General features: G+C 38.6%; 1 protein-coding gene across 3 annotated transcripts in view; it reads left to right on the top strand.

The window, feature by feature from the left end:
* mast3b (microtubule associated serine/threonine kinase 3b) overlaps positions 1–22,172 on the top strand; it is a 46,745-nt gene that overhangs the window by 15,039 nt on the left and 9,534 nt on the right. For 2 of the 3 annotated variants that reach the window (XM_084723193.1, XM_084723196.1), the window contains 10 exons: positions 1,848–1,936; positions 4,802–4,874; positions 9,224–9,244; positions 9,531–9,609; positions 12,093–12,250; positions 14,377–14,452; positions 15,126–15,335; positions 19,586–19,687; positions 21,189–21,321; positions 21,754–21,821. In XM_084723193.1, the coding sequence (XP_084579319.1) occupies positions 1,848–1,936; positions 4,802–4,874; positions 9,224–9,244; positions 9,531–9,609; positions 12,093–12,250; positions 14,377–14,452; positions 15,126–15,335; positions 19,586–19,687; positions 21,189–21,321; positions 21,754–21,821 (1,009 nt within the window). The remainder of the gene's footprint in view (positions 1–1,847; positions 1,937–4,801; positions 4,875–9,223; positions 9,245–9,530; positions 9,610–12,092; positions 12,251–14,376; positions 14,453–15,125; positions 15,336–19,585; positions 19,688–21,188; positions 21,322–21,753; positions 21,822–22,172) is intronic. The other variant, XM_084723194.1, reaches the window with a different exon arrangement.

Raw genomic sequence — 22,172 nt, forward strand, 5'->3', positions numbered from 1 at the left:
ATTTACAAACGACCTGTTTAGTTAAGGATCACTGTGCACATCTTTGTTTACCTGGTGCGCTTACACCAGCAAAATCTTTCCATCTGAAAGTAAACTGTTTGCACTGAAGACCTGTCTCAGTTCATGCTACATTTGTGTTGTAGCAGTGCAGAAGAAAAATCTGTTGAATGCATCCCCAATAGTCATGTTTGTTAATTAAAATAATCATTTAAAATAAATAGAAAGGTACAATTAGAATGAACTGAAACAAAACAGTCTACTTGTGTGTAATGAGGGTTCTCTAACATGTTATGTGAAATACCTTTTTTCTAAGAGACAATTTTATTAAGTAAGGAAACTAAAATTAAAAGCTGAAAATAATGCTGAAAACTAAATTACAAAAAAAGAAAGTCTGAATTCTTGAAGTCAGATAAACACAGCTAATATAAAAAGTGAAAGTAAAATAACTTTGAAAATGTTTGTTCAAGTGTTTTACTGAAATACTAATATTAATTATTATTAATAATAATAATAATAAAAAACAGTGAGGATGATAGCTAACAAAATCCAGAATAATCCAGAAAACTGGACAGCCCCGTCTATTTTCACCTCTATTTTCACGTTTATCCTCTGCTTACTGGTTTGCACACCAACACGGATGTGTTTTGGTTTTATTCAGGTTTATTTGGTGTATTAGAATAGTTACAGCTTAATGGATCACATTGTGCTACTTTAAAGGTCAAGTGTCTTCTTAATCTGTCCAGTGTTACACTGTCATACAGTGTCTTTTGTATCCTTAAGATCAATACACATGCAAGTACACACTTATGTATAAATACATGCTGAAGCATTGCACGAGTCAAACATGTAATTATAGGTGGATAAAACCAGGAGCCAAGATGGTTACACTCGGCTTAAAAGAATATACCAGGTTATTTTCTTTCTAGAATGTCTTATCGTTCAGCTGAACTGCTGTTCCGAGTAAAAGTTTTTACAACTGTTTGATGCTAACATCTCAACAGTGCCACGTTGCTCTAAGTGACAGTTTATATCATCTTAGAGATGAGAAAATTGTAGACACTAGAAGAAGAAATGGATGGAGCTTCTGAGTGAAGTAAATCCAATGTAGAAAATGCCTTAAACCTGATTTCTTTCTAATGGCCAGCAGGGGCAACTTCGCTGGTTCCAAAAAGAGGACAGATTTCTATGGAGTCTTATGAGAAATGACCATACTTCTCACTTGTTTCTTGTTTCCTAATGAGTTTTTTATTCTCATTCGCTAGTTTCATGTCTTGTTCAACACAGCATGATGTTAATTTTTGAAATTATGGTCCCATCTAGAGTAGAATCGATGATAAAGCAGGGTATGCTTTACGGCGGGCTACCGTGTGATTGACAGGTCGTTCTCCCTGAGTTTGACCAGTGCAACACACAGGGCTCTCAAGACTTAGTCTAGAAATGTTTTTAGAATCATATTTTAGTAGCTGCCAGATTGTGGGTTATATCTAGGAGAGAACCAAAGATTTTTGAAACTCAATTTCAGTTCAATTTTATTTGTGTAGTGCCAAGTCATAACAAAGTTATCTCCTAAGTTATCGTAGGGCACTTTTCAAACAGATCAGGTCTAGACTTTACTCTTCATGAACCTAGTTGTTGCCACCAAAAGCACACACTGAGGCGACTGTGGAGCACGAACAACCCTTAATTACTGGGAAGGTTAGACTTAAACGGGTTTAACTTGCTCAGTGGTCATGACAGTTACTCACTATGCAAACTACCACACAGTTATTTTCTTACAAATTATGATTAGAGATAAATGATTTCTGATGACATTCGTGGTCTATTGACTTTCTGTCTTTGTTCTTCAGCTGTCGTAGCAGCAACAGGAAAAGTCTTGGTGTCGGGACACCATCACCCACGCTGTCCCGGCCGCTGTCCCCGCTCTCACTCCACACCGGTAAGATCTATTGCAATGTTTGGTAACCTTTAAATCCAACAAGTCCCAACAAGGAAACTGCTGCCAAAAACATGTCAGCGCTGGCATTAGCTCTGTTTTAGCTGCAGTATCTTCTAGCAGCTCACTGCAATGCAAGTGGACAAAGCAGCTAAAATACCTTTTGTAGGATTGTGCTCTTTACATTTCATCTCACAAGCATTGAGACGAAGGAGAACATTTTTGACATCTTGATATTCAACAGTTTAACAACCTAGCCTCAACACAATTTAAACTTCATTTTGGTGTCTTGGAATTTTATTAACCGTTAAACTCACCTCTCCGGTTTGTATTTTAACTGTGCCCTGTTGAAACATTTCCGCACCGATGCAGCCCAAAGCATTGTTTAATGATTCCAGCTGTCGTAATTTAAACACTTCAGATGGACTCATCTGTGCTCTTCTGTATTACTAAATAACAGTCCTGATGACTGACTCTCAAGTCTATGGTATTGTTCTCCCTTGACCAAAACTGGAGATGAAAAGATAAGCTTCAAACAGGTTTAATCTGAACACATATTGAGCACCACACCTTCTCAGAAATCACATTTTCACAGGGATTTAAAAGTATTATTTGGCAGTATGGAAACTTAAATGTAACCATGTTCAATTAATGGCATCTAATAAAGTTGCAGATGAACGAACACATCACTGTTTAGCATGCTACTTAAGTACCATCCCTGCTCACGCTAATGTGTATAAGCTGTAGGGCACCTTGCCTTGGCACACAGTCACTAATACAAGATTAAGCTTGTTCAACTATAACTTGTAATCCGCACCACAGCCAGGATCAGATTGGCACTGCAGAATAGCCAGATGAACTGCAGCAGCACACTTGCTACCTAACAGTAGCATTACTCTTATACGTTATTATGACACACTAGGTTTGTCAAAGACACTGTTCGCAATAATGAAGTCAAAATGTCATTTCAGGACAGACTTGTGTGGTGTTGATTGGTCAGGGTTAGAAGAGCCCAAGTGAAATTGAGGCAAGAACAGAAAGAGAGGGAATGTAAAGATATACTGCATATGGGATATTATTATTAACTTAAACATTAAAGGTATTAGGTAAAATCAAGAATAAGGCCTAACTCAGATAAAATAACAGTTGCCCAAGTAGATTTGGTGACCCATTTAGCATTTTTATTTTTAATCTGCGATTGAGTAACTTGGTCTGGTAGACAATCTCTGTGCGCTCTGCCCGCTCTCCTCCTGCCTCACCTGTTCGCTCTGCTGCTCTGGTCTGTGTGACAGTCACACTCTGGTCTGCACAGTAACACACACACACACACACACACACACACACACACACACACACACACACACACACACACACACACAGAGTTTAATGAGTATGTCTATTCACACTGTTACTTTGTAAAAGTTTCCAAGTACACCATAGTGGTGTTGACCATTCAGTCACTGTTTTATTTAGTGATTGTTTTAATAGTTTCCATCATTAACATCGAGCCTCCTCCTCACAGCTCAGCTGCTGCTATAAAAACGAAATTGCGGGTGAAAAAATCAAAGTAAAACATTCTGCTGATGAAGAAGGTTAACAGAGTAGACACAAACGGAAAAACAGAAGGAGGGCTGGTGTGTGTGGGTGTGCGTGTGGGTGTGCGCGTGCATGAGTGTGCAATAAGAGTAATCAGGTGTGTAGGTGTGTGAGTAAGGAAAAGAGAAGGTAAAAGTTGAAAAGCATGTTCACCTTACTTGCTTTTGAACTAAAGTAGTTTGTGACACTAAAATAAAGGGGAGAAGTAAAACAGGAACGGTGAATTAACCTACAAGAAATAGGGTAATTAGAACATATATAATATTATATTTATAATATTAAAATTATAATAATATAATAATATAATATCATATTTATTATATTACTTTCAAGTCCCAACCAACAATCCAAATGGTTTTCATGCTAGAGAAGAACAAAACCATGGTTTAGTTTGATCCAGACTGACTTCTTTTGGTTGGACTGAGGTTCGGCTGTTTGGCCTGGACTGTGGTCCACAGGAAGTTTGTTTCACCTACCTTTAACTGTTTTCTGAATATTGAAAGTAAAGTGTCTCCTGCCATCGTCATTCAGCCCTGGTTTAGCCTTTGCAGAACACGAGGACCAACCATCTGCATTGCTTCATGCTGCTAAAGGACATGGTTTAAAACTTGAATGTTTGAGGATATCAGTTTTGACTTTTCAGAATTAATATGATATTTAAGAAAGTGCAGGGAGTGTTAAAGTAATTGAGAGACAGGGCATTTATAAGTGGTGGGTGTCCTTCTGCTTTGTGAATCAGTAGTACAGACGGAGTGCAGCTCCTTAATGCCATAAAGCAGCTGCATTCTATGAAAAGAGTTTTGCTGAAGAGCTCCTCATACCAGCAGTATGTGGATGTGCTCCCTTTTGAACTCAATCATTCTGAGGATTATCTAATCACTGAGTGCAGTCATCCTCTAATTGGGTCTCTCTTGTGTTCTAATTGGTACTCGACTATTTGCATGTAAACGAACCTCAGTCTCTAGTGTACTCAGACCTCCAGACTCTAGTGAGACCAAACTGGATGGGGCTTCCCCCCGAATTAAGAATGTTCACAGATAAGTGCTGTAATGTTTGGAAAAGTAATACCAAGATGATATATTGGACCTGTCTGAGGTACTGTGTAATGCCGCACTGATTGAGGGTTCCTGCATAGACATGATGTCATCCTTTTTGGAACATTTCTACTTGTAAATGCAGCCATGTGGTCTCCTCTCTTCTATTTTCATGGGTTTATTATTACAGTTGTGAATAGTACCCAACCCGTAGTAACTTCTGTCTCTCCTCTTTCAGCTGCGAGCAGCCCTCTAGACAGCCCTCGAAATGTGTCGACCAGTGCCTGCCTCAACTTTCCATTTGCCCGAAGGTATGTCAGCACTGCTGCCTTGAATCTTTTCCTCCCTTGAGTGATATATTTGCTTTGTCAATTCTGAAGGACCTCAGATTATTATGATATTATGTGTTCCCTTTGAACAGTTAATAAAATGGGTAACACTTTAATTTTACAGAGTGAATAACAATCTCCTTTAAAGAAAAGGTCTGTTAAATAGCAAGTAATTATTCATGGATTACTCATATATTATTTAAAACTTTATCTTCCATATTGAATTGCATGCTTGCCTGTGGACAAATTCTATATTTTTTTACATGCTCAGCTGATCTGTTGTGCACTGACAAAAAGAGCTCTAGGTTGCATTGCTGCAACAAATATATGGCATTATTAATTAATCTATTATGTAATGTATATAAGATTCTTGGAAATCACGTCAAACAAAGTGTTATTAAGAGTTTCATATGGGTATTTTAATATAGACTTTCTTATTTTGTTTTGTGTGTGATCAAAAAAATGAAGGTTTTCAACCCACAGCAGCACTTAGATTTTTTTTCTTACCCAGAAGAAAAAGGAAATACTTGCTGATTTATCAACACAATAGATGATGAATTATTTTGCTGCAAACCCGCTCCTCTCCCACTTTATTCCTCTTCTGTTACTGCCTGATCCTGCCATGTCTTCATCGCCCCCAGAATCAGATTCCTGGATGAGGCTGCTGTAAATCTCCTTGATACAGATTTCCTGGTCATCAGAACTGGCCTTCGTATGTGTCAGAGGGTGTTTCACAGTGTAATTGTACAGACAATTCACACAAGGAGCAGCTCTCGAATGGATTTTGAGTTTTTGTTTGTCTTGTTTTTTTTCTCTGTGTCAGATATATGAAAACTAAAACAATAATTAAGGGGCATTCCTGCCATTTATTTCTTTATTTTTTGTCAAAATATTTGGATTTGGTTGGTCATATCCTGTTGAGGTTCCCAGAAAGTTTTTGAGTTTTGTTTCACTTTATCAGGGTTTTCCGTGGATTTTTTTGGGACAAAGGTGGCAAAGTCTGGAGAAGATGTACGGTGTTCAGTGCGCTTAAATGCCAAAATCATGATTTGACAGACAAAAGTGTTGATAGGGATGGAAATTTTATACTAAGATGGAACAAAAAGATAAAAAACAAGGATTGTGGCAAATAACAACATTTATTTTAGCACAAGAATAAACATTAAAAATACTCATTTGCAGATTGAGCAATATTTCTCTGCACACTCCTGGCTCTATTTTTTGATATTTGATTTTTTGATAAAACAAAGGGGCACAGAACCTGATGGAAAAGTGAAGACAAGAATGATGAAGGAATAGAGCTTTCCCAGTGAACTCGTACTAATGGGAAGGTCAAAAAAAATAATATAAAATAGAAATAGCCACTAAAATCCAATTTAGGTGTGGTACATGAGACCTATTTAGTACAGATTTTTAATCCTAATTTTCACAAAAATGGGAATGTCACCATAGAGGTATTGGCATAAAAACCTTTCAATAAAGGTGGCAGCCAGTAATACAAATTGTTAGGCGGGGAAAGCCCTTGTTTTTGCAGCTCTTATTTAAAAGCCTTGGATCTTTGTAATTTGGCGGTGTGTACGCAAATGAAGCAAATACAAATTTACAAACTCAATGATTAAATAAATCTAATGCGTGATCACACTGCGAGGGTTTCCTGTGAGAGTCAGTGTGTGTGTGTGTGTGTGTGTGTGTGTGCTGGGACAGAGGCAGACAGTCTGGAAGCTGTAAAGAAACAGCAGCAAGGTGACTGAGGCTGACTCAGCCTGGAGCGTTCGCACCTCTGCCAGGTCTTCTTACAGCCGACTCCTCCTCAGCAGGATGAGTGCAGTTACATAGAGGGTACCCCGAAGCCCACTCACGCATCACTCAACCTGGTTCCCATGGCAACACGCTCGTCTCGCTCCAGGCATCTGTAGCCTATGAGTAAGGCGGCACCTTGGAAGACACCCAAGAACAGCCGTTAAAAACTTTGTCCTGAAATACGATCTGAACTAGACAGAAAAATTACACCTGCTCTGAGGAGATTAGTGTGAAGCACATGTATCGAGATGAAAAGTCGTCTATGAATAAATCTTGTAGGGCTGTCCTGAATACCTTTTGTTTAGTTATTGTAAATAGTCTAGGGATGGAACTAACTAGTATTTCCATTATCTGTTTAAATCTTATTTTCTTGATTAATCTGTTAGTTGTTTGGTCTGTGAAATGACAGAAATTGGTGAAAAATTTTGATCACTGTTTCTCAAAGCCCAAAATGACATCCTCAAATGCCTTGTTTTGTCCACATCCAAAAGATTTTCGCTTTACTGTCTTAGAGGACTAAAGAAACCAGAAGATGTTACATTTGATAATCTGAAATCGACATTTTTTTTTCCTTAAAAAGTGACTCAGAACAAGAAACCGATTACCAAAATAGTTGGTGATTAATTTATTTTACAATTAACTGATTAATCTAACACCAGCAGCTCAATATCTAAAATCTGATGAAAGACGAAGACAGGGTGAGGAGAAGGAGGGAAAGGGTCGAGCTTGTGGTTGTCACCGCTTCCCCTCGCGGGGCCGTATTTGTGCATGTGGAGAAGAAATACTGTTTCACGAGTGTGTCTTCCACTTGCAGACACAGTTCTATGCGCTTGTGTCGCGCACGTGCCTGGTTAGTATGTGCATTATTTAAGACTAAATGCAATATAAAAGCTCCATATCTCTCTTTCTATCAGTATTTTGCCTCTTTTTCATTGCAGCCAATGCAATGTCTCCTTTCTGTTTTAGAAAATGAAGCGTTCGAATGCTGAGTTGGAAGTTAATTTCAGTGGCAATGGTAAAAGCTTCGCGATCAGCATTTGGGTCAGCCCTAACACCTTGAATCTTAACAAGTTTTAATAAGTTCTCTGTCTGTTTTAGACAAGAAACATTCACAGTTCGATGTTATTGAATTCTACAGGCAAGGGTATTACCATATGCTCATCCATTGTGCTAAGGAAAGTGATGAATTCCTTCACTATCAACACTAAGTTTATAGAGAATGCAAAGAATGTTTAGGTCGCAAACTTCTCTTGGTATCCATCAACAATTGTGCTAATGTAATAAAGACTCAAAGCCATGCAGAACAATCCGTGGCCCTGCTCACTGCTGCTCGAAACTCTGGTTTTCTTGATTAATTTTGTATGTCAAATACTTATCCTTAGTTTATAGGAGCAGCAGGAGTGCTGCTGTAGGAAGCTAAGGAATGTACTACTGTGGACCTGGTCAGCAGCAAAATGTATTTTAGACACTCAGAAAAACAAAAAATCAATATCTCTTTAAGTGTATGCTATATTTAGGACATTTTCACCACTTTAACTTGCTGTCAGGCAGCCTTTCCTGACAGTAAACCGCTTTTATATATACCAAAAAGTGCTTTTTCTCTCACACAACCAGACTCCAGTAATGAAATCAGTAATTTTACCTACGGAGAACACGGCAGAACACGGAAGGTGCCGGTCTACCACTGCCTTGATCAGTTAGTTTGACTGTGTTTTTGTGTGACTTGGGTGTATTCTGAACTAAATTTGTAAAACACTGAAGTCACACAGTAACATAAACAAATAAATGAGCCAGCAGTAGATCAGCTTCATGTTCTGCAAGTAATTTTGTGTCTGGAGTTTGGTTGGTACCCATCACAAATCGTTCTTTGACAGCAAGATTAAGCATACACTTAAACTGATATTGGCTTTTCAGTGTATTTTGCTGATGACCCTGTCCACAGCAATACATTGCTTAGCTTCCTCAACAATTTTTTCTGCTGCTGCTCAAACGGGTGGCGACCACCATCTACTGTAGTTAATGTACTGACTATCAACAAGAACCTCATACCACTCCACTTCATATTAGCTGAACTGTCTCTTTTTCTCTTTTTATTGTTACAGTGCTGTTGCTTTTTTCATTTTTTGAACCTGTGAGTTTCCTGTGGCAACTTCATTGTTTCTTCTGCTTACAAAGAACCTGCCAAATATTCTAACACATAACCTTTAGTTTAGTTTTTTCACACTTCAGTTTTGGTGTGTTTAATATTGTTTGCTGTTGGAAAATCCAAACCGGAGACAAGATCCCTTTGCTGGTCATGCTTTGAAGTGAAGATTTGGTTCTGTTATGTAAACTATATCCTCAAATTAATTTGGTTTGCTAGCCTCTCCTTGCATCTGGATGAATGGAAACTGGCAAGGGAGGCAACATTGTCAGGACTAATCCCTCAGCTGAATGCCAGGGGTCACAGGATCACTTGTGCAAAATTTCTCAAAACTCTGAAACCACTTTCTTTGCTCTTCTCTTTCCCTCTGCTGCTGCTGTGATCTCAGCCACCTGGCCCGTGCCGACAGGTAGCTTCTTTTAAAATTCTTGTACCATGTCTGTTGGCTTGTGTTTTATATTTCTTTTATGTGAAAGCACAGCTTGATTTGCATATAGCAAAAAGAGCTGCTGTGAATCAAGGGAGGACACAGAGAACCCTGTTATATATGATCTGGAAAAAAAAGACATTAATTTCATGCTCTCGTAGTCACAGGACTCCTCCGTCGTCTGTTATGTAAGAGGTTTCACATATGAAATGCTAACTAATGCCAGTGCTGCTGAGGCTTATGTAACATGCATGTCCGTTTCTCTCAGAGCTGAGGGCCGGAGATGGTCCCTGGCATCGCTCCCCTCGTCTGGCTATGGAACCAACCCACCGAGCTCCACTGTCTCAGTAAGTCATCCCAAAACATGGCATCGGTGCCCCCCCCGGTTGATATATGGCGGCCAGGCAATTCTAACACCTCACTCAGCCCAAATAGCACATTCATGCAAATGTGTGTGAATGCCAAACCCGAGATGACAAACTGTTAATTGTTTTCCTCCATCATCTGCTTGAATTAGTCATTCTCCCAGCCTGTGGAGCTCAGTGTTAGAACTAATACACACAATATGTGTATGTTAATGAGCAGATGAAGTGTGTATGTGGTTGCTGTTTTAGTAAGATCAAATACTTTAAGTGACATTATTTTATGACAGCTTTTGATCAAAAACTCACAACATATATGCCACATTGTTTTTTGGGGTTTTTTTTGTTGACAACAGCTATGTGAATTATGTTAACTTGGCCTTATCTATTTTTTTGTATAAGATGATTTACTATTCAAGCTTTTAGGGAAAATAAGGAGTGATTTTCAGACCAGGAACTTAATTAAAGGAGCAATATGTAACAACTGCACGTCCAAAAAATTAGTTTTGCAGTGCAAATGGCAAGATGAAGCCATAGATGGTATATTAAATAGGTCGGAGTGCAAAAAGAGAGCAACATTGTAATTTGATAATAACCAGCGACAACGACTCCTTCACTGTAAGTTGATCACCTGTTTCTAACTGTCACTTGTCTCAATGTAAAGCTAAGCCTCTTATCCTAAAAATGAAATCTCACTGATCTGAAAATACACAGTTGTGGCTCCCTATTGTACTACCTGTCAGACTACATTAACCTAATGCTCACTTTAGCTCTTATAAACACCTATGCTTTCTAAAAGACTATAAATGATGATCAAGTTGGCTTTATCTGATGTTTTTTTGTGTGGTATTTGTTAAGCTCATTTCCTTAAAAACCATTGAAGCTTTTTGGGATGATAAATGCCAAAATGTAAAGGATATAAAGTGTTTTTCAGACCAGGAAACTTACTTAAAGTTAGTTGCTCGTAGTCTTTTCAGAATATTATATATATCAAACGTGTTGCATAGAATAAAGCTGTAATTGTACTAAAATGATGGGGGAGAGTGTGCTGGAGTCTAGTGGAAGTCTGCCATGTGCAGCTATTATAAGGGAGTTTATTGGGTAGATGCAGGCATAGGCCCAGAGGTCAGTGGGGACAATAGGGCTCTTCAGTGGCCCTCACAGCCCTCTTTATACTGACGACTTCACAGATGCTGTCCCTCTGGCCCACTTCTGTTCAGGACACATGGGCTGCGAAATTAAACAGATTGCCGGCGGCGTACACCATGTCCCGTTCAGTTTGAAAACAGTTTACTCAGTGCCTCAGGAGACATGGTACGTAACTTATTTGTGTAAATAATGATGCCTCTGAAGGCTTCATTATCATTTACAGCATAACTAAGAAATACTTTAATTAGTGGTTTGAGAGGTTTTACTCTAAGGTTGCTATTCCAAATTCATAAAACAGCTAAATTTAAATCCTCCACATGTGTTTTATCAGTCGGTCAGGCTTATGTTGGCACAGAGTGCACTATGCTGCTGTCGTCATGAACCAGAAAGTAAATATGAATATGTGAGTGGAATATTCCCAACAGTTGGATACTGGTTTAAAGGTACTATTTGAATAACTTAACATCAATAAATTATTACCTCTTTGATTTAAATGCGAACATCACTGGGGAACTTCCAGCTTCTTGATTTGAGAGGCGCTGGCTTAGAATTGAGGCATACTCGCAGTGCAGGAGCCAAACGCCACTTTATTGCAGTTGCATGACTGACAATTAGCAACGTCCTCTTTGAAGAAGGAAGTAACAGGGTTTACTGGAACGGTGATCTTGAAATTGACAAACACAAAATTCCATATTTAGCACCTTTTAAAATCTGTCTTTGACTCAACTTGGTCTGGTTAATCATCCACTATGGCAACCAAGGCTGGACTAGTTCAGTCACATCCCAATATGTTTTCCAGATGGTCTTTATAAATACGTGTTCCTTAAATATAAGTGTGCAAATCTATTCATTCAATAATACATTATTTATCTCTTTGTGTTGATATAAAGGCTCAGTATAATCATTGCAGTGTGATTTCATGCAAAAATGGCAGAAATGTTGTTTTTAGCCTCTCAAATGTGGAGATTTCCTGCTTTTCTCTGTTTAATATTGTATGTAACTGAATATTTTGGGGTTTTGGACTGACAAAACAAGACATTTGAAGGCATCACTGTTATATAGACCAAATGATCAATTGATCAATCCAGAAAATAATCAGCAGATTGCTTGGTAATTAAAATAATCATCAGTTGCAGCCCTACTGGAACCCAGGGCTGCAACTAATGATTATTGCTGTTATCGATTATGTTCACAATTTATTAATTGTAAACAATTATAGTAAAATATTGATTCAGTGTACTTATCAAAACAGGCTTTGTGATTTTGAAGATTTAACCTGTTGAATGTTGCAGTTGATTTACACATTCTTGTGTCTGCAGTCCTCCTCGTCCTCCCAGGAGCGCCTTCACCAGCTTCCCTACCAGCCGACACAAGATGAGCTGCACTTCCTCTTCAAACACTTCCGCAGCACAGATAGCATGACCGATGAGGATGGGCGGCCCTCAACGGTCATACGGCCTCGGTCTCGAAGCCTCAGGTAATTAATCCTGACGTCACCCTGCATTAGAATGAGTAGACAAGTAAATTATGTCCATTTATGAGACTACATATTCAGTTTTGGAAAAAAGTGGACACAAGGTACTTAATGCTCAGTATATCAAAAATTCAGATTATCTTCTCAAGCATTCTTAGTTGTGAAATGGGGTGTAATCATAATCAGTCATAGTAGGGATGTAACACTTTATAGAATATCATGATAAAAAAAAAACATGAAACCACATCAGACCATCACAACGTAATATTTTGCACATATGGCCAATATGGGATTTTTGAGACCAATACCGATTTTAGAGGAGAAAATTTCACTGATTACCAATATGGTAGCTGATAGACTTTTTCTATATGGATTGTGTTCTTATTTTGCGCTCATATGACTGTGCAAAGGTAATCAGAAGGCTGTTTTCTTAAACAAATTACTTTATTATAGGATGTTATAATATTTTATTTAACATGTTAATTAACAAATATATACCAACCAATTGTAGAAAGGAGCACTGAGAACATACAGAATAATTAAAAAATACTATGAAAAGCTACTAAACATCTTTCCTGTTCAGTATCAGTCCATTGCTCTTTTCCTCATAAATGTTCCTCATTGTCCTAAATCTAAATCACCCCAAGCACGTTTTTTCCTTATCTAGTATATCGGCTGACCAATATATCGGTCAGGCTCTATTGGAGATATCATAAGCAATGATGAAAATGTTTCCTCATTTTTAAGAATGACATGTTTTATTATTTAAACATGGTAAGATTTGATTCATGTTTACGCAGCCTTATCAATTGGAATATTTGTGAAACCAGTGTTATATTTTAAAATGTCTATTCTTACACCATAAATCAACTGAGATGGGAAAAGTTTTGGTGGGTTACACTTTTGCCCACCGCTTTTATATTCCCATGAAAACCACAACCCAGTTGAAACATCTGTTTTATATTGTTTCTTGGCCCATCATTAAACTAATGAAAGTAATATTTTTATATGGATTAAATGCAGTATAATCCCTTCTGAGGGATTAACTCCCATCTTGCTGCTGAACACAACATTTTTGATTACTGTTGGACAGCAGTCACGTGTTTTGCGTATTTTTGTTCATGAGGTTCTTGTTGTCATTATGCACTGGTAGACTGTGAGATGTCAAGATGTCTGTGCATCGTAATGACCAAGACAAATTCACAGGCAAACACAGCATTTGGCATGTAAAATTCCTAGGATTGATTACACATGCCTGTTGGCCGGCAGGCAGGTGGAGATCTGACTGCAGAGCTGGGCGGTTTTGACAACTTTTGTCTGTTGGCTCTGCTCTGCGCTGTTTGTGCGATGCCTCAGTGCTCTGTGTTCTGGCACCATGGTGTGCCGTGCGTGGGCATGCTAGCTAACAGAGCGCCTCAGGGATCTAGCTGCTGAACTGTAGTCGAGGGTGGGGGCGGTTCAGGGGGGTGGGGGGGCCTGATGCAGAGAGCCACGGAGAGCTGCAGCAATGTGTGTTGGGCTGCAGCCATCAACTCTAACAGAGGCGTCTTTCATGACAAAAAATGGCTTAGGGAGCCTGTTTGCATGTGATAGGTTCTCCCTCCATCTGTTCTGTTTGAAGCTTCATCAAGCATGATTTTTAGTACAAATACACCCATCTTATGGCCTAAATGCTGAAGTGGTGTTGCAGTAAATGACTAATTTGGCAAAGCTGATGATTCAGACGATTTGCCCAGAAGAAACCTCTGCTGTCGGTGCAGAAACATCAAACCTGACAGTGAAATCCTCTCTGCTTGTAGCTTCACCAGAGTACTGAAATCGAATGTTGGCTCGCAGTATTGCTTTTGGCAGGTCGAGATCAAAAGAACAAGTGGAGATGTTGACCTCAGAAACCCTCTTTCAGTCAAACCCCAGCTCTGAATTTAGAGTTGATGTGTGTATGTTTGGGTGGGCTGAACTGAATTGACTTCTGGTCATCTCTAGATAACCACGGTGGACTCGATGACATAATACTTTCACACACAGCTTATCCTAATGGCTTGGAGGAGAGTTGTATTTGATTGTGTATTGGGAATAATCAAAGTGCTTTTGTGGGTCAATACTAATCTGTTGTTTTGTTTCTGTTGCAGCCCCGGGCGATCAAGTGTCTCCTTTGATAATGAGATTGTGATGATGAACCATGTTTACAGAGAACGTTTTCCAAAGGTATGTCCTAGAAAACTGCAGCAAAGACACTCTACATCTCTCTTTGTTGAGTTTGTTAAACGTGTTTTCCCATCTTAAATGGATAGTTTTGACTATTTCAAGTGGGATTGTGTGATGCATACTTATTGATCATCTACACACCCCCAGTTTGGAGAAACAGAGAGGAGAACCAACACAGAAGCTAAGCAATGTCCTGCTGTGGACAAGGTCGGCAACAAAATTTATTTTAGCCACTTAAAAAATGCTTACCTACAAAAATTGATTATCAATTTAAATGTATGCTGTATTATCACTGCTTTACCTTGCTGTCAGACAGCCTTTTCTGATAGGAAACTGCAATTAAATAAACCAAATATCTCTCTCTCTCCATACCAACCAAGCTCCATAGTTAGCAATTTTATCTCACAGAACAAGTTGCTGGTGTACTGCCTCAAAGTTTGACTGTTAATCCATGTGAAAGACATACTGTAGACATAATAAAATCTGAACTTCAAAATCAGTAGGTACGTAGGGGCTTTATTGTTTAAAAAACAGAATATAGGATGGAAACTGAGCTTTTCAACAAAATGCCACAAATCTCAGCAGGTGGCTAAGTGATCACTGGTAAAAATCACAATTACTTGTACTTTTCAAAGGCCATAACTGTATGTTTGCATGCCTGTCCTCCCTGCAGGCCACAGCCCAGATGGAGGAGCGCTTGTTTGAGATTATCACCCACTACTCTCCAGACAGCTCCCTCCCGTTGGCCGACGGGGTGCTGGGCTTCATCCAGCACCAGTTAGTCGAGCTCGTCAGAGACTGTCTGGATAAGTCTCAGAAAGGCCTGGTTACGTCCCGCTATTTCGCTGAGCTGCAGGAGAAGCTGGAAAAGCTGCTTCATGAGGTGAGAGAACAGCCAGCTGATTTGTGATGTTCACAACCCAATTCCAAAACAAGTTTGGACATTGTGTAAATTGTAAATAAAAACAGAATGCAATGATTTGCAAGTCCTTTTTGACGGCTATTCAAATAAATACAGTACAAAGACAAAATATTTAATGATCAAACGGATTCAAACTCTTGTACTTCATGCTTCACCACGACGGGAGAAAGGTGTGGATTGCAGGCAGGTCAGTCTGTTACCTGAAGTCTGACTACAAAGCCACGCTATTATAACACATGCAGGGTGTGTCTTGGCATTGTCTTGCTAAAATGAGTAGGGACATCTCTGAAAAAGACATTGTCTGAAGGACAGCATATGTTGCTGTGAAACCTGTATATATATTTCAGCATTACTGAGGCCCTCACAGGTGTGAAAGTTACCCATGATGCCATTGTCATTGACACACCCCCATTGCATCGCAGCCCTTATAGTCCGGAAGGTCAAAAGGATTTGAATTCTGTTTTTGTATACATTTTACACAGCATCCTAACTTTTTTTTCGGAATTGGGGTTTGTAGAAGTCCTGTGGGTCAACATGGTTTTATAGGTAAAAAAAGAAAAAGTGCTTAATTTAATTGTGAACTACGTCTTTAAGCATCAGCTGATGAACTACCATGTGAACTCTTCCTCTGGGTACTCGGATGTGATGGAAGTTATGAAAGGTGATTGATCGAGCCGGGGGGGGGGGGATGTGCAATGAGGCACGTCGCTCAATAGACGTCTGATAGCCAAAGGCACATATAATAGATCCGGTAGTGGAAATTGTCGGTGACGGAGAGAGGTGCTTTTTGTCACAGATCTTATCTGTGTTGTGATAAAATGCTAGTTTCTATAGCAACCTGTTCCCCTGGTCCTCTGCATTCTGTCAGACAGAAGGCATAGCTGACTTGCTGTACCTCCAGCTGAACTGATAAGTCTGTTCCCATACAGTGGAACAAATGGAGTCTCTCTCTCTCTCTCACACACACACAAACCTGAAGACCCTTTTTCTGTGCCAAGGCCATTTTGTTGAAAAGTGTTTCAAGGATAAAGTCACATTTTAAGTGAGTCGTCTAAACGGTTTTCAGACTGGAGTCTGGGGACCAGCAGGGGTCCATGAGTGGGTTGTAAAGGGTCCCCTGCAAAATGAGGAATAAAATATTGATGTGATACATTAAACTTTCATCACATTATAAGAAAAGATTAAGGAATAAGGAAAGAAATGGCATGGCTGTTTTGGTTGATTGAAGTCTACAGTTATCCTTGTTTGATTGACTGACTGTTAAAACATCTTCAAATATCAAAAATGTAAAAAAAAATAGAGCAAGGATTCCTTCAGGGCTGCAACTAATGACTGTTTTCATTGTCAATTAATCTTCTAGTTGTTTTCTTGTTGTGCACAGCCTCCTGATCTTTGCAACAAAGAACATTTTGACAGTGTACATTAGCTTTTTATTTATTTGTAAGCCTCCAGTCATTGCTTACATGCCTGTTACGTCATCTGCTTTTCTCATGTGTGCAACCACTCTGCTGTTTGACCTTTACGTCAGACAATTTGTACTAAGCAGAAGAACTTTAATCTTGTTACCATAAATGACCGGTGAATATTGAAGAGTGCCACCTGCAGAGACTTCATCAAGATAAAATCCAAAATAGAAGATGATCTCTGGAAATTGTTACACAGAAACAATAACAACTGCTTTAACACATGATTTACCACTTAACCCAGATTCTCTCAACTGACTTAACACTTCTTGAACAGCCGCATGTTAGGATGATGTGTTTTCAATAATATAATTCACAGTTGTTTGAGGATTTGGCCTTCTGGCTTTCTAGTAACAAGACTGTCTTTCTCAGGCTTCCGTGCTGTGACATTCACATTGGGTTATGGGTCTGGTGTGACTAGAGGGTAACAGAAATAAATTCACACATGTAGACCGCAGTTCTCTCAACCACTGGGCACTTTGCAGAAACTTAAAGGAATAGTTTGACATTTTAGAGGTGCTAGTAGCCTAGGTTGACCAGACATCCTGAAAAATTCAGGATAGTCCCAAACCATGTCCTTTTTGTCCAAAAAATGAACCATTATAGTTATTGATATATGAGCAACATATATATTTGTGAAACTAATCTAATCAAATCATTTAGGCAGGCTATAATTCCTGCTTTTAGTTGCTAAAAAATATAGAGGAAGTTGTGGTACAAAAAATATTTTTTAAAAATGTGTTTCTAAGCTCCTACAGCTTAATGACAATCGCAGCTAGAAGTCACATTTAAAAAGATGTTTAAAATGACTGTAACTGTCACAGCACACTGTGCTTCACATCATCCTCACAATCTGTAACTAATCTTAACATCTGATACTAACACTGATCATAATATTATATAACAAGTGATGTTACTCTAAATTATTCTATTTTAAACCTTCTGACATGAGATGCCCACCCACAAGTCCCTGTCCCAAATTTCACTCATTCATCTCACTCATCTGGTCACCCTATAGTAGGCAGATTTTATTACCTTCGGACAGAACCAGGCTAACTGTTTCCCTCTGTTTCCAGTCTTTATGCTAAGCTAAGCTAACCACCTGTTGCTGATGCCCACCAACTGTAGCATTCTATTTAAACACTGTTATATTTAGTATCAATCATCATGTCATGGTCTTGGCTGTACATATGACTCGGAGACAGATGCATAGTATACCATGCAGCCTCTGTTTTCACTAGTACAGTCTGTCACTCCAGTCTTCCACAAGAAAGGCTTTGAATGACTCATTAAGACTCCACCCACTCACCCACCCAGTGATTATTCTAATAAATCCCCTCGGTTTTAAGTCATGTCTTCTCTGACGCAATTCTGTCAGCACCTTGTTTACATATTTCTCTTAAAGCTGTCCCCATCTGCTTCGACCAAACTGTTTTTATTTATATCTATATATATCTATAGTGCTTCTGCTAGAATTTTTTGTTTCAAGGGTGGAGGAGGTGGTGTCTGCTCCTTTTGATCAGTTATTTTCCACTTACACTACTAAGCCCTGATGGCAAAGGACATTTATATCCTTTTGAAAATGTACAGACATTTCTTATTAATAAAGTGTATTTGAAAATATTGGGCAGACATCAGACAGAAATGCTTCTTGACATTTTTGTTTTTGTGTCATCCTTCTGCACACTCATCCCTTTCTCATTAATCTGATGTCTCAAGAACCCTTTGACAAAATGTCTTCAAACCTGACACAAATGTCAGGTGCCAGAACACACTTCAACTCAAGGATGGACTGATTCGTTTTCGATGGTCAAAGGTCAGAGTTCAAGGTCACTGACCTCATGTCTGTCATTCTCGTGAGTGAAATATCTCAAGAATGCCTGGACAGAATTTCTTCAAACTTGATACAAATGTCCACTTGTAGTCAAGGATGAACTGATATGATTTTGGTGGTCAAAGGTCAAAAGTCAAAGGTCACGTGACCTCACAAATCACATTTTTGTTCAGAACGCAAGCATTTATACACTAATTATGACAAAAGTAAATGTCTAAGAGGATAAAATGATGAGGTGATGGTATTTTATATCCCAAAGGTCAGCTTCACTGTGACAGCTCTCTCTCAGTCCTCAGTACTCCTCTGTAAAAATAGTGTCTAAGTGAAGACATCATGTTTCTCACTGGGAATAATTCACTGTCATTAGACATATAGTGAGAATGTGCGTTTTGCCAAAAAATGCACTTAATACCTTTTATTATATTCCTTCAAAGTCTTCTCTATGTATGTAATGGGTCTGGACAGACATGGATATAAACAGGAACTTAACTGGTTGTCGGAAGCATAAAACTGCAAAGCAGCTATTCTAGTTTATCCCATGTCTCAAAATGTGGCAACATGGGGGAAAAAAACAAACAAAAGTAAAAGAGAAAAAGAAAAGCTTTTTTCTTTTACTTTAAATCTCATTAATGTTAAAAAATGTTATTTATAATTTAATATTAAGAATCATATTATAATATACTTTTACAGTGCAACAAATATGAAAACTGAAGGGTATGCAATGTTTTCCATACTGTAGCACCATATTTGGTCGGAATTTTTTAACTTTTTCAGCATCACCCATTTCTATTTGATTGAGTTTTTCTTTCCAGAATTTAAAGAATGATGTTTAATCTTTGTTGATGTGTTTTGTCGGTCTGTTAGGAGCACTGCATCAATAAACATGACATTTTGCTGCCCCTGTTCCCTTCCAGGCCTACGAGCGCTCTGAAAGTGAGGAGGTAACTGTCATCGTCCAGCTGGTGAGGAAGATCCTCATCGTAATCTCTCGCCCGGCTCGGCTCCTGGAGTGTCTGGTAAGCTGAGGGAGGAGAAAATCTCTTCCTGATTGAAAATAAGATTACTTTGATTGACTGGAGTAGAAGTCAGCTGATGTTAAAGTGGGACTGAATGAGATTCAGACATTTATTCTTTCTTAGAAAGCTGATGTGTGTCACCGGAGCATGAGGCTGATGATCTTTAAGGGAAGATGATCTTAAGTTATGAAATCCTAACTGGAGCTGGAAACGTGATTCTTCTATCAACACTTGTCCTGTCATGCCTGTATCTGTGTTAAAAATCTACATAAGACTGCCTGAATCCATGACAACAGCTGTCTCATTTCACTTGTCACTGGCTAGCTCGTGAACAAGAAAAGACAGCGGTTCAGTTTTAGCTTTGATGAGTCAGAGGAATTATTTGTGAATTGGAGGAGAGGAAACCTCACCTATTTTGGGAAGTTTTCTTCCCAATTTTCAACCCAAGATAAGGATTTGGATGATGGAGCACGTAGATCAAATTTAAAATTAATCATCTTGGCAGTCTATATATACCCATCAATATGTGGTCCGGGAAATTTAAAGTGTCATCATATGGTTTGAGTATCTTATCAGTCATAGTATTTTGTGGTAATGTTGTTCCCCATATTAATTGTCATTTCCAAACAGACATACTAACAGTGGTGCTACCATTTCTGACAATCATTTTGAATTCAGGACAGAGTCTGTGCCATTCTAACTTAGGATTCTTAACAAAGTTAGAACTTAACACTTTTGTAATAGCTAAAAGCTTATTATGAAATAAAATAGGATGTCTTCCTAAAGAGGTCTCTGTAATACCAAAAATCCTAAATGTCATCCTAAACTGAGAAAAGAGGCCTGCCTATGTAGAAATGAATTGGATATTGTAATGATTTTAACTTCTAATTATTAAAAATGCTGTAGTGAAAAAACAAGAAAGTAATCAGAAATGTCTGTGTGTTTCAACAAAGAAAAATAAGAAAAAAAAACTTCCCACTTTAAATAACCTTCGTGTCCATTCAAGTATAGATTTTGGATTTTTGGTGCTCTTAGATGCGCCATGAAGTCCCCATCTGCACCTGTGCAATTTGGAACTGGAAATGTCTCCAAAACATGGTGGATACTCTCAACGTAGTTTTTTTTTATTGGTGCAAACATTTGGTGGATAACCCTCTAAACTTAACTTGCCAAATGGAAAAGTACCTGTATGTGGTGCTTGGTGAGTGCCACTTCTGCTCTTCTGATTTACCCTTATGGAGACCATCGACCAAACTCTTTTGAATTGATATTGCCTGGGAACGATTGATGGTCATCCAACTAACAGTGGTAGCTAACAGTAGTTAATAGTAAATCAAAAGTGACTGCACTTGAATCATCTTGGAAAAGAGCGTGAACATCTTTAAAACTTTGACTTGTCCAGATTAAACACCTTCTTTTGCTGTTTCCTGCTTTGACTTCAGTTGAGCAGGATATTTGCTTCAGGCTGTCCACGTTAATGAAACTCGGATCCCGTTCACAGGAGTTTGACCCAGAAGAGTTTTATCACTTGCTCGAGGCGGCAGAGGGTCATGCCAAAGTCGGCCAGGGAATCAAGACCGACATCCCACGGTACATCATCAGCCAGCTGGGTCTGACACGGGACCTGTTAGAAGGTAAAACTCTGTCACAGCATGAAGCTATGAAGGGAACGTGTTTGAAACCTGCTGGTCAAGTCTTTTATTATTGTTCTTCTGGTCAAGTCTTTTATTATTGTTCTTCTGTGTGCTTTGATGTCACTTTGTTTTGATACAGGATTTGACTTACATCCTAGAATAGGCATTTGTAAACAATTTTACAAAATATTTCAATAACTGTAGCAATTCTGACTGGAGAAAGAAGTCCTGCGTGTGAATGCAGCCTGAAAATCAGGTTGAGTCGGTTTAAAAAATGTTTTTTACAGTCACTTACAGTTACCATGCTATGGTAGAACCAGTTTCTGTGCAGCTAAATAAGATTGTACAACCCTGGACAAACTTCCAAGTTCAAGATTCTTTGCAGGAACATTAAACTCTCCATGTCCCTCTATGCCTGTGTTTATTTTTTAGACATGGTGCAGCTTGAACAGTATGATGCCAGTCCTTCACCGTCAGTGGAACCAGATGCTAATGTGGAGGTAAACTTACACTTTTATCATTTCTAACTACCTATAAGTGTAATGTTAGAAGAAGACATGGTAGAAGATTAAAAATGAAGACTAGATGCACTCTAAATGCATAATTTCTTCAAAAGTGACCCTTGTTTTAAATGGTTTTTAGCCACCTCTTAGTATCCCCAGAGGATCAGAACCTTTGATTTTTTTTTTTTTGGTGGTGACCCATTTTAGTGTGAAATGAGACCATAAATATTTTAAATCAGACTATTCCTTTTGTGTCATTTTCATTTGGGCTACACAGAAACCCAAGACATGTTTAAGGTGAAAATAAATCTCAACATTTCTCAGAAATCTGTGACTGCGAATTAAAGA

This window comes from Lutjanus erythropterus, chromosome 7 (assembly GCF_056507025.1).
Source record: "Lutjanus erythropterus isolate fLutEry1 chromosome 7, fLutEry1.hap2, whole genome shotgun sequence".
Taxonomy (NCBI): Eukaryota; Metazoa; Chordata; class Actinopteri; order Lutjaniformes; family Lutjanidae; genus Lutjanus; species Lutjanus erythropterus.